Consider the following 17,477-nt stretch of genomic DNA (forward strand, 5'->3'; position numbering starts at 1 on the left):
TGCTGCTTATAAATGAACCCAGATCACCTCCAACTTTGAAAAAATCCCATTTGACCCTTTAATCTTTTCAAGTGATCATCCCATACTTACCCTTTCTTTCATAGTCAGACTTCTCAGTACTTTGCACTCCCCACTACTCACCTGAAATTGCTCTCTCCAAGCTTACCAATCATCTAAATCAGTCCTATTGCTTCTTGTATTCCCTGTACCATTTCATATTACCCATTCCTAGGTGCTCTTTTCCCCCCGGGTTTCAGTAACACCGTTTTGGCACAGTTCTCGTCCTCCCTTTTTGGCCTCCTCTCATTAAACCCCAAGGTTCTGTCTTGGGTCCTTTCTTCTTCTTTCTCTACACACTCCTCTGGATAATCTCATCAGTTCACATGGGTGCAACTATCATCTTTCTGCAGATGATTTCCACATCTACGCATCTAGCCCTCATATCTCTCCTGAGCTCTTCAATAGTATCTCCACCTTGATGTTCCATAGGCATTTTTAACACCTGGAGGGTACCCTACCTAAACTTGCAGGAGAGCCACCTCAAGTTCAAGGTTCTTTATGGGTTCACAATCTCTCGAGCCATAACTGATAAGCCCTATCAATATGTTTAATTGTGCCAGTAGGCATAATTAATTCAAAGCAAAGAAATTTAATGCAAAGACTCATGGCAGGGGTGATCTTGCTTATGATCTGGTTATATAGTGAAAAAAATTCCTTCAATAAGCAATTCTTATCAGTAGAACATTCTGCCCTGCCACCATGCCCTTTCAGGAATAGTAACAAAAGTAGAAACAAAACAGACCAACATTAGTGAGAAAAGTAGACACATGCAGAGAACAGACATGTAGACAAGCACATGAGGAAATACATGTAGCCAGGGCAGGCATGTGCAACAGGGGTGCACATATAGGAAACACACATGGCCAGATACATGTATGGAGGGATGACCTATGCTTTCAATGCTGCAGTCAACAAGCATTTAATAAGCACTTACTGGTTGGTACTGAGCATATGCAAAGTGCTTGGTATAGAAAGGAAAAAATCATAGTTCCTGCTCTCAGGGAGTTTATATTCTTTTTTTTTTTTGTGGGGCAATGGGGGTTAAGTGACTTGCCCAGGGTCACACAGCTAATAAGTGTCAAGTGTCTGAGGCCGGATTTGAACTCAGGTACTCCTGAATCCAGGGCCAGTGCTTTATCTACTGCACCACCTAGCTGCCCCTGGGAGTTTATATTCTAATTAGAGAGCAACAGTTAAACAACTAAATAGATACAAGATACTTCTCTCTTGCTCCATCTTTCTTGAGCTCTTCTGAAGACTCTCATGTACACGGGTATGAGGCATCAGGTAAGGTTCAGAATTTGCTCAGTCAATCAAGAGTCATACCTCTATCTACACATACATCATACAGTGTCATAGGTTGGGGTGAGAAAGAGGAGGAGGGGGAGTGGTGTTACAAAATACAAATAGCATCCCCCCCCCTTAAACTCTACATAGGCAGAGCGGAAGGCCAAATCTAATCAAAATAAAAAACACAGACAAATGTTTTATACTTGGTTTGAAAAATAAATGTCACAAGTATAAGATGGGAGAAGTATAGTCAGACAGCAGTTCATCTGAAAAAGATCCAGGGGTTTAGTAAACTCACAATCAATGTGAATTCCCATTGAGATACAGAAAGGCAAGAAGTCAAGTTGCTAAATATTTAGAAGGCACCTACTAAGTGCTAGATAATGTGCTAGGTGCTGGGGATATAAAGAAAGGTGAAAGACAATCCCCGTTCTCCAGGGGTTCAAAATATAATGGGGGAGAAAACATGCAAACAAGATATGTACAAACAAGCTATATACTTGATAAATTGGGGATAATTAACAGAGGGAAGGCACTAGACATTACAGGGACTAGGAAAGGCTTCTTGCAGAAGTTGGAGATTTAGATGAAACTTGAAGGAAGCTAACTTAATCATGGCTTCTTTTACCTTTTTCTTTCTTTCTTTCTTTCTTTCTTTCTTTCTTTCTTTCTTTCTTTCTTTCTTTCTTTCTTTTTTTTTAATGAGGCAATTGGGGTTAAGTGACTTGCCTAGGGTCACACAGCTAGTAATTGTTAAGTGTCCGAGCCCGGATTTGAACTCAGGTCCTCCCGAATCCAGGGCTGGTGCTCTATCCACTGTGCCACCTAGCTGCCCCCATAGGCTTCTTTAAGAAAGATATACTATGTATTCCAGGACTAGGGAGAGTCTGTGAGACCATACAGGTATGAGATAGAGGAATTTGGAGGAAAGGGAAAAGGAGGGGGAAGATGGTAGAGTGGACGTTTGACTCTGGGGGTGTGATAGGACCAAAATTCACCAGAATCCCCAGCCCCGCAATGTGGGTAAAATAAAGATGATGAAGCCAGTCTTGATTGACACAGGGGTGGGTGGGGTCAAAGTTCAAGCTGTATCTCCCTTAAAGCAGCTACTTGATGACCTCTGGCTGTATTTCTATAGCTTACTGGTCACCTAGGGATCACCATACTAAATCCTACTGATCCTACCTGTTTCCATATGAAGATGGAAGAGGTGCATGTCTATAGGAGCAAAGTGTCTCCAAATTCTTGTTGTATGTCCTTGTTAATTTTAGGGCTAAGTAACCCTCCTTTTGTTAACCATTAGACACGAGTGCCTCATTTCATCCCACTATTAAACATGAATTAATAGGGAATAGATCTCAAGTCTGCCCCTAACAGGAGGGACTTCACTGTCCTGAAGCCTGATGATTATCTCCTATGTGCTGATGTCCCCACAGCCCAGTAAACAGAGGTTCACAGAGTCCAGGAACAGTAAGGCCCCTGGGGAGATGTAGCTAAAAGTATCTTGCAGAGGCAGTAACAGTAGTCTATGTTTGAATCATTTGAGTTTTGGGGGATTCTTTTTTCTAGAACCTCTAAAATGAGTCATACCTTTGGCTCCTAGGATCAAACTCAAGGTTTTCCAAGAAAGTCCAGGGACTTGCATGAGAATTTAGGATTCCCTCTGCCCTGATCTTGCCCACAACCCTGAGGATTTTTGTGACCCACTCCATTATCCCCCATAGCCAGGTGGTCTTGACTGGGGAGGAATTGATAGGTGGGGAAAATGAACCTATCCAAGGTAAATCCTTTGAAAATTTGTTTTATTTTAATAAGTAATGTTATTCTAATAGTAATTTTAAATTATTTTAATTATACTTAATGAAAACAATTTTCATGCTGAACTTAATAAACACCAAATAAAATTGGTATTTCCACATTCATAAAATAATAGAAGAGGGTTTATATGACACTGTAGCTCTCTATTGTGTACCACTTGCTTTTCTTTCTTTCTTTCTTTTTGTGGGGCAGTGAGGGTTAAGTGACTTACCCAGGGTCACACAGCTAGCAAGTGTCAAGTGTCTGTGGCCGGATTTGAACTCAGGTCCTCCTGAATCCAGGGCCGGTGCTTTATCCACTGCACCACCTAGCTGCCCCCAGCTTTTCTTTTAAATATATAATAAATTCAGTGGTTTTTTTTTCCAAATTTATCCTACTTGTCTGTGATTCTGTCTAGTCTTTCTTCTGTTTTCTTCTATGCATTTTTAAAAGGATGCTTCAATGACCCTTTTTCTCTATCTTCTTCTCCTCCTCTGCCTTCTTCCTCTTCCTCTTCTTCCTCCTTCTATTCCTCCTCCTCCTCTTCTTCTTCTTCTCCTCCTCCTCCTCCTCTTCATCCTCCTCTTCCTTCTTCTCTTTCTTCTCCTTCCTTTCTCTGTCTCCGTCTCCATCTCTCTCCCCTTGTCCTCCTCCTTCCTTCTCCCTTCCAACTCCTCTCCCATTAGAAAAAAGCCCTTTTCAATTAATATACATAGTCAAGCAAAATAAATTCCTGCATTGCCCGTTTTCAAAAATGTATGTTTCATTCTGCATCTTGGGACTATCATCTCTCCCATTAGGTAGGTAGCATACTTCATCATGGAATCATCTTCTAGAATCAGGTTTAGTTATTACACTAATCAGAGTTCTTTAGACTTTCAAAGTTGTTTTTCTTTACAATATTGTCACATAAATGTTCTGGTTCTGCTCTCTTCACGGTGCATCAGTTCATACAAGGCTTTCCATGTTTCTCTGAACCATCATTTTTGTCATTTCTTATGGTACAATAATATTTCATTACATTTCTAAATCTACATAATTTGTGTAGCCATTCTCCTAGTTGATGGGCACTCCCTTAGGTCTTTGCTATAATAGAAAAAGCTACTATAAATATTTTTTCTACATGTGGGTCTTTTCTCTTTGATCTCTTTGGGGTATAGGTCCAGTAGTGGTCTATATCAAAGGGTTTATATGCAGTTTTGTGCCTTTCTGGATATGGTTTCAAATAACATTCCAAAATAGCTGGACCAATTCACAGCTCTACCAATAGTGCATTTGTTTGCCTGTTTTCCCACAGCTCTTCCAGCATTTTTTTTCCTCTTCATTTTCCTTTTTTTTTTTCACCTTTGTCAATCTGTTAGATGTGAGGTGGAACCTCAGAATTGCTTTATTTTGCATTTCTCTCATTACTAGTGAGGTGGAACATATTTAATACAGTTGTTGGTAGTTTGGATGTCTTCTTTTGAGAACTGTCAGTTCTTATCCTTTGAAATTAATCTACTGGGGAATCATGCCAATGTCCTTCAAATCATAATTCAAAATATTTCCAAACAGGGCAAGTACGCCAAAGCACATCAAGGTAAAACTAAAGAAGGACATTCTCAGAATAGGAATGGGAGAGGGAGTGGAGCTCCCTCCAGTTATTTTTGCCAAGTTTGGTTAAACTATGGTTTCTAAGGTGTATAGACTGAAGTGCTGTCAGCATCCACTAAATTTTCTGTTTCACTCTAGTTTCCAGTTTGTATGACATGCACCACTCTTTATTTCCATTCCCTCCCTCCTCTCCACCCTTAAACTTCTGCCTAAACCCCTGCTTCCCTAAAATACCTTGGCCTCACAGTTCCTCAGGCTTCTCAGACCCCCTGACTTCTGTCTTCTGTCTATCCAAACTGTTTGGAGAGTTCATAGCTTAGACACAACAGCTCCCTGCTACTTGGTCCCCACTTGTTATATGACAGGTCTGACTTAGGGCAATCTGATAGTTCAAATTCAGGACTGCAATGAAATAAGACCATCTTACAGTTAGTTAACCAAAGGAAGTTTACATGAACAGGATATTAAGCAAGACAGTACTGATTTCTTTGGTTATAGCTTCCATGCCTTCACATTTTCAATTTTATTCCTCCCTAATTGATTTGCTATCTTACTACCTACATTATATATAGATTCCACATCCATAGACCTTTCAAAGAAAGGAAGGTGGTACTTGCATATCTCTTTTTTGGGGGACAAATTTGTTCATAATTTCACAGCCTTCAATTTCAATTTTTTATTGATTTTTTCCCCATTTACATTGTTGTCATTTTGGAGATTGTTTTCCTGTTTCTGGTTTCTCACTTCATTTTCATATATTTCTTCCCATGCTTCTTTGTATTCATCATATTTTCTACTTTTTTTTTTTACAACCCAGTAATTTGTTTAGTTATATTTCCCAGTTAACAGGCATCTAGGTTATTCCCTGTTCCTTGCTACTATAAGTATTCCTTTCTGTACTAAGGTTTCTCCTCATACCCAGCAAAGACGCTAAGAGAACAAAAAAATGGGACACCAACCCTACTGTTGGTAGAGCTTTGAGCTATTGCTACCTTTCCCAGAAAGGAATTTGGAATTATGCTAAAAAAAAGTGGTTAAAGTGTTCATTTTGGCTCAGAGAGTCAACTGCTATCCATATACCACCATGAGGTTAATGATAAAAAGAAAGGTCCATATACACCACAATATTTTCTGTAGAACTTTCTGTTTTCATCATATCTAGAATGGAAACTGTTTCGACTCATTTCCTTGAGAGTATATTCCTTTACATTCAGCTGAATAAAGGTTTCATCTTTAGAGTAACAAAAGCTAAGTAAATGTTTACAGATCATTGAAAAATCATGATTCTTAGTACTCTCTCCCTTCTTTCCCACTATTTTCCCACTGTCACTGCAGAGGGAGAAAGGGTCTATCAAGAATTGAGGGACATTTTGTAATTTTCCTTTGTTTCTTGAGTTGCCAGTGCCAAAGAATCCATCACCAAGTGCCCAGGCCACTGGTTGTGAGGCTCTCTGTGCTTAGCTAGGTTGTTCCTTAAAAGGGGACATAGTCTATTAGCAGGAACCATACAGTTCAAATGTGATGTATTAGGCTTAGACCACATTTCTGGGAGAGCCTGAGAAAAGCATGGATGATAGAGAAAAGGCAAGTGCTCTGGTAGAGAAGTTGGACTGGATGGTATCCTAGGAAAGTCCTTTCTGGGATGTTCTCTGGCTCGATAGTTTACATTTTATAATTCTATCTATATTCTATAATGCTATATACTGTATGCTATGGTACTATAAATAGAGGGGGTACAGGGAGGATGCCACCTCTATCTCTGTTTCTGTCTCTCTCGATGATAATGATGATGAAGGCTGAAGTCCCTGTCTAATAATTGGTTCCTTAGCACTCAAACAGGACCATCTCCCATTCCTCCCTTCTGTACTGAACACCTTTCCCCACCCCATGTCTTCTACCATATGCCATTACATATACTATACACTCAGGTCCCTATAACTCTCTAGGACTGAGTCCAGAGCCTAGGGCCCTGGAATTCCTATTAACTTACCTTCCACACACACCTCCATCCCCATAAGCCGTAAGCTGAAGGAAGCCGGGAGGAAGGGTCCACGAAGGAATGGAGTAGGGTAGTATAAGTCTTGGCTACTGTTATCTGTCCATCCTCTTAGTTTTCTTATCTCCCTCCCCTCCCAGGACATTCCCGAGTTCCGGCAAAGAGTGGACGTGAGGGAGACAGGCTCAGACAGACGGACACAGAGACAGAGGGATAAAAATGGAACTTACGAAGTCTCCACCTCAGTCCCGCCCACAGAGGGCGGTGAGACATAAAGCAGGGTGATCAGTCCGCTAAATCTGGGGAGCCATGGCTCGTGGCCGGGACCTCATCCTTAAGGCTTTGGAGGACCTGAACGACGATGAGTTCAAGAAGTTCAAACTCAAGCTGCGGACACTGCAGCTGCGGGCCGGCTTCAGCCACATCCCGCGAGGGATCTTGCAGCCCATGGACCGCCTGGACCTCACCGACAAGATCGTCAGTTGCTACCTGGAGGACTACGGGATGGAACTGACTGCGGAGGTGCTCCGGGACATCGGCATGCAAGAAGAGGCTACCGGACTCCAACAAGCCGCAGGGCTTGGTGAGGTTCCCTTCTCCCAATCCCCACTGTCAGCCAGGAACCCACCCAGAACCCGCCCCCTTCCTAACGCCTTCCACTCCACTTCCTAAGTTCTCTACCAAGTCTGTAGGCTCAAGTTCCCAGCCTTGAGTTCCATACACATCTGGCTTTTGTCCTAGAACACAGGCTCCTGCCCTCCATCTCCAGCTATCACCATTCTTTTCCTTCCTCCCCACCATTAACTTCCTCACTTTATCTCTCTTCCAGACGCATCGTTGCTGTACCACCCCTTCTTCCTCTCAATTTAACTTTCGTTTTCTTCTACTACCTTAGGACCCTATTTGGGTGGATTGGGGGTAAGAGAACACTGGGACAAGAGATCCTAGAGGACATTTCAAATTACACAGTCTGACACACATCGTCATATATACACACTACTACAGACACACATTGTCATATGCATACACCACTACACACACAAATTGACACATATGCCAAAACCCACAGACGCTTACATAAACAGACACATATACAAACGTTCTCTCTCTCTCTCTCTCTCTCTCTCTCTCTCTCTCTCTCTCTCTCTCACACACACACACACACACACACACACACACACACACACACACACACGCTTCCTTTCTTGTTTCAAGATTTCCCCACAAAGCTTCACATTAACTTTGACATGAGCTTCAACTTCCCTCAGTAAACCACATCCTTCACTGTCACCTAAGCCAATTTAGAGGGATGTTAGATTTTAGAGAGGGCAGGAGCATGAGGGCACAGCTGCTCACAGTTACTGGCATGTATGAGTGAGCTCTAAGTTGCTCATGCGTGTGCATCCATGTATATGCCAAAATTCACCTGCTGATTCACATTTATACACACAGGTATAGAGAGAACACCTACTTCTTCCAGTCTCTTTCACTTTTTCACTGTCTTTTTCCTGGTACCTTTGAACTTAGACTTAGGTGGGTAAGGAAAGTTAGAGCTGTCTGGCAACATGAGGTAGGAGAGAAGAAGAAGATAAATTACACACTAGAGGGGCTCCCCAGGAAGGAGAAACTCAGAACTGAAAGAATTTGGGACAGTCACCTTTACATTCTCTCCATTCTCTCTACACGTCCTTTCCTTCTCTCATTGTTCCTCTCCTGGGACCTTTGAGCTTAGCAAGACCTGAGTGAATCAGGAAGGTGGATGCTCTTTGGAGACATGAGGTGGGGGAGAAGGAAGAAGATATGTCACACATCAGAGGGGCTCCCCAGGAAGGAGAAACTCAGAACTTGGAGAAATTGGGAGAGTCACCCTTATATTCTCTTTTTACAGCCTTAAGGCCTCAGCTAGCTAGAAATGAAGCCCAGCCCACTCAGCATTCAGCTACTCTATCAGGTAAGGACTAATTCATTCTCTCCCAGGGGACTCTAGGTTTAAATCTTTTGCTCTTCATATCCTTATAGAAAGTAGGGAATGGTTAAAATCCAGCACCAGGGAGCATTCTCCAAGGTGTGGAATATAGGTGGAATCTTCACTCAATTTGTCATTCAACTAGTCCATCTTTCAAGAAGACTTTCTGCGCTGAATGTCCAGTAGGCATTGAGGGGCAAATGGGAGGAATCAGTAAAGTAAACAAGCATTTATTGGGCATCTACTATGTGCAAGAAACTGTGCTAAATGCTAGGGATACAACAAGATCAAGATAATGCCTTCCCTCAAGGAACTTACATTCTAATGAGGGATACTACATGCACACACAAATAAGGAGACTATATATATATACACACACACACATATGTATGTGTGTATATACACACATATATACATATATATGCCATATATACTAATCAGATATCAGACAAGTTTATAGGGGAAGGCACTAGCATCTAAGGGGACCGGGAAAGGCTTCCTTTAAAGGGTGGTACTTGAGTCTAGTCTTGAAGGAATTTAGGGATTCCAAGAGGCAGAAGTGAATAGGAAGAGCAATTTTAGGCAGTACAAACTAATGGATATAGAAGATAGAACATCCTGGGTTTAGAATAGCAATTATCATTAGACTGTAGATTGCATGAATGAGTATAAGTAGACTGGAAAGATAGGTAGAGGCTAGGTTGTGAAGAGCTTTAAATGCTAGAGGAGTGGTTGTTTTTTTTTTTTTATTCTCAAAGTAATAAGAAGCCACTGGAGTTTATTGAGTAGTAGAGTGGGATAGTCAGGCCTGTACTTTAGGGAAATCACCTTAGTGTCTTTGTAGCATACATTGGAGTAGGGAGAGACTTAAGACCAAATAAAATGACTATTGTAATAGTCTAGGTGAGAAATAACTACCCTGAACCTAGGGTAGTAACCATGTGAATAGAATTAAGAGAACACGCGCACACACACACACACACACACACACACACACACAGAAGATTAGAAAACTCAGTGACTATAAGGTTGGTGTTACTTCAATAGAAATAGGGAAGTTTAGGGTGAAAAACTATGAGTTCTGTTTTGGATATGTTGGGTTTGAGATGTATGTCATCTGCATAAAGATAATAATAAAAACTATGGGAGCTGATGACATCACTAAGTAAGAGGAGTATAGCTAGAAAAGAAAAGGGGACCTATGATGGAGTCTTGAGAAACACTCACAGTTAGAGGATATGACATGACAGATGATCCAACAAATAAGACTAATAAGGAACAGTCAGACGGATGGGGGTAATCCAAAGAAATAAGTTTCATGAAAACCCAGAGATGAGATAATATCCAGGAGGATAATAGGATCATTGATCTATAACTGAAAGAGACCACAGAGGCCACCGAATCCACTTTACAAATGAGAAAACCGGGGCAGCTAAGTGGCACAGTGGATAAAGCACAGGCCCTGGATTCAGGAGGACCTGAGTTCAAAACCAGCCTCAGACCCTTGACACTTACTAGCTGTGTGACCCTGGGCAAGTCACTTAGCCCCAACTGCCTCACCAAAACAAAAACAAAAACACAAATGAGAAAACCAAGACCCACGGATGTTAAGTAATTTACCCAAGATCAAGCAAGATTTGAACCCAGGTCCTCAGATTCTAGAAGCAAGGTGTTCTGTACTGTTTCATTCTGGTCAACTGTGTCAGATGCTGCAAAGTGGACTAAAAAGGAGGAGAAAAGTATTAGATTTAGCAATTAAGGGAGCATCGGTGATATTGGAGAGAGAAGTTTGAGTTGATTGATAAGGTTGCTCATCATATTATAGAGGATTAGGAAGAGTAAAAAGAAAAGGGAGAAAAAAATAGTATAATAGATAACAGGGATGTTAGGGATGAAGATTAAAGAAGACAATAGTGGGGTCAAATCTTCTACAGAAAGTGAACCAGGTCTTGTTAAGTGCTAGAAGATGGAAAGAGCATGAGAAGATGATCTCAAAAAAGAAATAGAAACTAAGCCAAAGGAATATTTTGTTCACATCTTTCTCCAATGTGACCAAGTCACAAAAACATACCGCCAGTGGACATTGCTTTGTAGTGCTTTTATATTGGACATGCTCTCAAAGGATTGTTGGTAAACAGAATCCCAACTCAATGCTCTGGGAGTGATCACTCTTTAAAGAAGCCCTGAAGGATGTTTCCATTGAGGCTTACCTATTTTTGGAAACCTTGGGACCAGAGCCCCTATTAGTCCAAAATGTAAACATTGGTTCAAGGATTATAGACTGAATGCAGGTGTCAGATGAGCACAGTGGGGTTAATTATGGAACACTTTTCACAGGAGATCAACCTTTAGTGGAGATACGAGGGAGAAAAAAAGAGATGGATTGATTAGCTAAAAGGCATAAGCAAATGGTCCCACTGAGGACTCAGATGTTACAATTATGGGTTATTGTGGGGAGAAGGGGAGGAGCAGTCAGGCAGCCTTGGGGTAACAGAATATAGTTGCTTAAAAGGGTTTCCCCTATTTTAGGGCTAATCAAGGATCAATCCCAGTGGGTGGAGCATCCATCCTTCCTCCCCTATTCCTGACCATGTGGATTTGAGGGATTGTTCTCTCTCCCAGGAGCTAACCATATTTCCACTTTCTGTTTAACTGTTTGTCTCTCCTCCTCTAAGCCATCAACTCACTCTTTCTTTATTTTTCTCTCTGTCCAATGCAACCCAGGGATTCATTTCATGGATAGGCATCGGGCAAGCCTCATCGATCGTGTCACCCTATTGGATCCAGTCCTAGACCAGTTATATGGGAATGTTCTGAACCTAGAGCAATATGAGGCAATCAGGGCTGAGTCCACCAATCAGAACAAGATGAGGAAACTCTACAGCTTTGTGCCAGCCTGGGATAATACATGTAAAGACCGGTTCTTAGAAGCTCTGAAGAAGAACAACCCTTTCCTGGTGCAAGAGCTGGAGAGGAGCTGAGGGGCCCCTAGAGCTCTCACTACAGCACCTAAGAACTCAGCTCCTCCTTTGGCACTTCAACATTTGGCCCTCAAATTGCCTTAAAAAATCAAATAAAACTATAAAACTGAGTCTTCCGTGTATCTGACTGTTTTCTCCCTCCCATTTTGGTCTCCCAATGCTGTCCCCCACATTCCCACTCCCGGAAGGGTAGAAGAACCAGATCTGCAGCTATATAAGAAAAAAGTAATCATTGAACAAGTTTGTGCTGGTTAAATTTTTTTTAAGTTGATCAATGGTACAGATGAGGAACAAAATATTCAAAAACAATCAAGAGTCGTGTAGTGTTTGATAAATCCAATGACCCTAACTACTAGGCTAAGGACTCACTAATTGACAAAAACTACTGGGAAAACTGGAAAACAGCCTGGGAGAAGTTAAGCTTAGGTCAGCATCTCATACCTTATACCACAGTAGCTCTAAATGAATATGTAACCTAAATATAAATTTCCATACCCTAAAAGTGTTAGAGGAGAATTCAAGAATTCACTACTATGGCTAGGGAGAGAGGTCTTGACTAAAAAGACATAGAGAGAGGGCAGCTAGGTGGTGTGGTGGATAAAGCACCAGCCCTGGATTCAGGAGGACCTGAATTAAAATCTAACTTCAGACACTTGACACTTACTAGCTGTGTGATCCTAGGCAAGTCACTTAACCCTCATTGCCCCGCAAAAAATAAAAAACAAAAAAACCCCAACAAAGACAAAAGACATAGAGAGGATCATAAGCAATTAAATAGAAAGTTTTGATTGTATAAAATTGCAGTTTTTGCATAAACTAAAGCAATGCAGTTAGAATTAGAGAAGAAACAGTTAACTGGGGAAATTTTTTTTTGCAGAAACTTCTCTGATAAATATCTGACACCCAAAATTATAGGGAACAAGAGCCATTCCTCTAATAATGAAATGGGCAGAGGATACGAGCAGGCAATTTTCAAAAGAAGAAATATAAACTATCAACAACCACATGAAAAAATTCTTCAAATCACTAATAATAAGAAAAATGCAAATCAAAACAACTCTAAAGTTACATGTCATATATGTCAGGTTGACAAAGATGATACAAAGGGGAAATGACAACCATTGGAGGGACTATAGAAAAACACGTATACTAACACATTTTTGTTGGAGCTGTCAATTAGTTCTGCCATTCAGGAAAGCAAATTGGAACAATATTCAAAATATCACCACCCTTTGACTCAGTATCATTACAAGGTACATATTCAAAAACAAAGATCAAAGACAAAGAAAAAGAACTCATATGCACAAAAATATTTATAATAACATTTTTGATAACAACTAGGTACCCATCTATTGAGAAATGGTTGAATAATTATGGCATATGAATATAATGAAATATTATTATCCTGCAAGAAATGACAAAGGGAACAGATTCAGAGAAACCTTTGAATTTCAGGAATGAAATTCTAGGAACAAGAAATCAAACTAGACTAGGCTGATAAGAAAGAATACTTACATTAAAGAATTTTTTTCTAGAAACTGGTTTATAACAATTGCTTCACTCATTTAGAAACCTCTAAATTGTAGTTTAATTATTGTAGACCAAGCTATTCATTATTTGAAAAGAAACAATGGGCAGAATTAATATTCTGGACTTGATTCTGACCCAAAAGGAGAAACTAGTTCCCGAAGTAGAAATGATAGAAACTTTGTGGAGGTGAGGAAGTGATCACTCCATCTAGGAATTCCTGAAAGAGAATGACAGGAAAGTCAGGCATAGTCTTTCAGGTATCTTTGATTTCTGGGAAACAGATTTCAAAGTGTACAGAAAAATGATATATGGAATGTTATGGTTTAACACTATTTTTATTATTAAAAAATTAGTGTTATGTTCTCTTAAATGAACGAATGAACAAAAAAATTATCTGACAGACAATTTTCTTGACCCAGGAGATACAGTTATCCCTTCCATATCACAACTTTTCCCATCATGGTTTCAATATATTGTGGTCTGGCATAAGAAATTAAATGGAAATTCTGGGGGAGATGACATGTGAAGGATAGCAGATAAAATAGAGTTCATGACCAAATACTTAACTCAAATTTTACAATAAGATACTGTAAACACCCTAAAAAAGAAAAAGAAGAAAAAAAATGTAGACTTCTCTGGTACCAATGGTGACCCAAATTTTTTATGTGTATTTTCCACATTATGAGGTGGTGTAGGAGGGAGAAGGGGTGTGCCCTTAACTCCCTTGATGTGGAAGAGATACAATGAACAGAGATACAATAAAACCCTTTGCAAAGTGTCTTCCTGAAAAACAAAGTTTTTAAACCAATTTTTAACAGAAAGTAGGGACGTGCCGTTTAATTTTTAAAAACATTTTAACAATATGCTTTATTTTTATCATAGTTATTTTCCCTGAAGCATTCCCCAAAAGTTTACTGTTGAATTATCTCTTATAACAACTTTTGTTGTTGCTGTTCAATTGTTTCAGCTGTGTTGCTGTTCAATTGTTTCAGTTGTGCCTGACTCTTTGTGACTCCATTTGGAGTTTTCTTACCAAAGATACTGAAGTAGTTTTGCCATTTACTTTTCCAGCTCATTTTATAGATGAAGAACTGAGGCAAAAAGGATTAAAAGACTTGCCCAGTGTCACACAGCTAATAACTATTTGAGGTAAGATTTGAACTCAAGAAGATGAGTCATCCTGACTTCAGATCTGGCACTCTATCTGCTGAGCCACCTTTTTTAGTATAACAACTAAATAATACCAACAATCATTTAAGCAAAACCAACAGATATGGGTGTTTCTTACAGTTTAAGACTAAAAATTACAAATCTCATTAGTTCACTGAGACCAAGACTGGTGATGACAATTAGTCAGATTTTGATTGACTGTTAGTGGTACTTATATTGTTGTAGTAATTTTATATATTATTCTCTTTGTTCTGCTTTGATCTACATGAATTCAATGTCTTCCCACATTTTTCTGGATTTCTCATATTTGTAATTTCTTTCTGTTTTCTTCTTTTTGTCCAGACCTTTGATTTAATTATTTCTTATGGTGCAATAATAAATAGCCTATTACATTCATATGCCATAACTTCTCTAACTTCTCCAACTGACGGGCACTCACTTTGTTTTCAAGGTTTTGTTACCATAAATGCTGTTATTGATATTTTGCTATATATAGGGCATTTTTCTTGTCTTTGAACCACTTAACATATATGTCCAAGAGTGGGATCTCAAAAGGCATATTATTGGATTTTCTAGAATAATTAAAAAATCTTTTCCAGAAAGGTTGTATATATTCAACACTCTATAGCTCCACAAACAGTGTATTAGTATGCCTGCCTTCCCACAGTACCTCTAATTTGACTATTTCCACATTTTTCATCTTTGCCACATTGAGAGTTGTGAAGTGAAACCTCAGAGTTGGTTAAAATTCATTCCTCTTATTGTTGTTAGTTCTTTGTTTTTGAAGAGGACCAATGACATCAAGGGTGATGTCTTGACTTGCATGTGAATTGGATTTAAGTGAGGTAGAATTGTACAAAGTCCTCAACCCCACTTTCTCTTCCTGAGTCATTGAAGTCCAGTGACAGGACAAAAGTTAGGATAAGTGCCAATGGCCTTGGATGCAGTGGACATAGACCACAGAAGTAGTTGTGCTACTGAGGAGTATGGGAAAGAAGGAGACGGAATCCTCTCTGCATTTTGAAGTCCAACTAGGAAGTAGCATTTGAAAATTCTCAATTAAATCCAAATTACTGAGGGACAGCACAGTTGAAGGTTCTGAAGCAGGTCTGTTCTGAAAAGTGTACACTAGGCTTTGAGAAGTCTGAATTTGTTTGTGACTCTTGCGTGAGTGTGTTTGATATTTAAATAGCCCTCCTGCTCTTCTTCCTCCTTTTCCTCCCCTTCCTCTTGCTTTTTTCCTTCTCTTTCTCCTCCTCTCCCTACTTATTACCTTAGATACTAATAGAGATGGTCAAATCTTTGATTTTGCCCTCATTCACAAGTGTTCTGCCTCCATAATCCCAAACTCTGAAACATTTTTTAATCTAATTACAAGCTCCTACAATTCAATCTCTCTCTGTCTGCTTTCAGTATTTTCTCCTTTACCTGATAATTCTGGTTTTTTGCTATGATATTCCTTGGAGTTTTCCTCTTGGGGTCTCTTTCAGGAGGTGATTGGTGGATTGTTTCAATGACTATTTTTTCCTAGGTTCTGAGACATTAGGGTAGTTCTCCTTGATAATGTCATGAAATATGCTGTCCAGGCTCTTTTTTTTTATCATGTTCCTCAGGTACTCCAATTATTCTTAAATTGTCCTTCCTGAATCTATTTTCCAGGTTTGTTGTTTTTCTGAAGAGGTAGCTTACATTTTCTTCTACTTTTATATTCTTTTGATTCTGCTTTACTTCTTCCTGGTGTCTTGTTGAGTCATTAGCTTCCATCTGCCCAATTCTGATTCTTAAGGAATTATTTTCCCCAGTAGACTTTTGCACCTCCTTTTTCATTTGGCCAATTGTTTTTTTTAATAAGTTGTTTTCCTCAGTCAATTTTTGTCCTTTTTCTAAGCTATTGATTCTCTCTTGCATAACTTTCATTTATTTTCCCAATTTTTCTTCTACTTTTCTTATATGATTTATAAAATTCTTTTTGTACTCTTCCAAGAGGGCTTTTTGGTCTTGAAACTAATTCTTCTTCCCCTTTGGTATTTTGACACTGTTGTCCTCCTCTGAGTTTCTGTTTTAGTCTTTCCTGTCCCCATAGTAGTTTCCTATGGTGAGGGTTCTTTCCTGTTTCTTATTCATATTTTAGCTTATTTCATGCCTTTTGAGGTTGAGCTCTGCTCCTGGAGTACAGAACATACTGTCCCAAGCTTCTTTTGCTGGGGCCCAATCACTGGATTTCTGCTCTGAGGCCTCAGTTACTTTCAGCTTACTCACTGCACTGGGGTGGCCCAGCCTAGTTGTGTAGTAGATACCCCAACTGGCAGATTGCCTTCTACATTGAAGCTGGGGGCCTCACAACTGGCCTGCTGTTCCACTAGCTTGCCACTGGGTGTTCTCAGCTGCTGATGTGTGCTGTGGCTAGGAGCCTTCCTCTGATTTACCCAGACACCCTCTGCACTATGCTTCAGTCCCCTTTTACCCAGGTGAGACAGACATTTCCTGAAGACCTTCTAGGTTATCTTAAGTTGGAAGATTGTTTCACTCTGTCTTTTTGTAGGTTCTAGAGTTCCAGAATCTGTTTAGAGGCTTAATTTAATGTTGTTCCTGAGGGAAATTTGGGAAAACTCAGGCAACTACCTGGCTTTTCTCCACCATCTTGGCTTTGCTTCCTGTCTTGATCTCTCTCTATTCCTAAGTCTACCTAAACCTATTCTTTATCCTCTCAGAGACTTCCAGTTCCCCCAACATTTGTTAAGCACACCTCAGTCCTCATTTTTCTTGATTTCTCTGTAATATTGGAAAACTGTTGATCATTATCTTCTCTTGGATATTCATTCCTCTACGAGTTACTCATTTGGTTCTCCTTCTGCTTGTGTGACTTCTATCATTCTCCTTTTCTGGGTCAGTGTCTATACCATGTCTAAAAGTGTGGGTGTACTTTGAGGTTCTGTTCAATGTCCTCTTTTCTTTCTATACTTTCTCACTTTATGACTTCATCAGCTTCCATGAGTTCAATTATCTCTACAAAGATTATTAGATAGATCTATTTATTCTTTGTCTCTCTCCTAGCTCCAGACTCATATCACCAGCTGTCCATTGGATGTTTCCA

General features: G+C 39.8%; 1 protein-coding gene across 1 annotated transcript; it reads left to right on the top strand.

Annotated features, from left to right (window-relative positions):
* Positions 1–7,038: 7,038 nt before the first annotated feature.
* Positions 7,039–11,764, top strand: LOC122736321 (apoptosis-associated speck-like protein containing a CARD). Its single transcript, XM_043978463.1, has 3 exons — positions 7,039–7,319; positions 8,625–8,687; positions 11,427–11,764. The coding sequence occupies exons 1-3, from the start codon at positions 7,046–7,048 to the stop codon at positions 11,681–11,683; spliced, it is 594 nt and encodes a 197-aa protein (XP_043834398.1). The 5' UTR covers positions 7,039–7,045; the 3' UTR covers positions 11,684–11,764.
* Positions 11,765–17,477: the final 5,713 nt, after the last annotated feature.

Source organism: Dromiciops gliroides, chromosome 1 (genome assembly GCF_019393635.1).
Source record: "Dromiciops gliroides isolate mDroGli1 chromosome 1, mDroGli1.pri, whole genome shotgun sequence".
Lineage (NCBI taxonomy): Eukaryota > Metazoa > Chordata > Mammalia > Microbiotheria > Microbiotheriidae > Dromiciops > Dromiciops gliroides.

What these genes read in the sequence shown, in the direction of transcription:
- LOC122736321 (XM_043978463.1), top strand. Translation starts at nt 7,046, where the DNA reads ATGGCTCGTGGCCGGGACCTCATCCTTAAGGCTTTGGAGGACCTGAAC. An exon ending in CCAACAAGCCGCAGGGCTTG is followed by an intron (nt 7,320 to 8,624) that starts GTGAGGTTCCCT and finishes CTCTTTTTACAG; the next exon opens with CCTTAAGGCCTCAGCTAGCT. An exon ending in GCATTCAGCTACTCTATCAG is followed by an intron (nt 8,688 to 11,426) that starts GTAAGGACTAAT and finishes AATGCAACCCAG; the next exon opens with GGATTCATTTCATGGATAGG.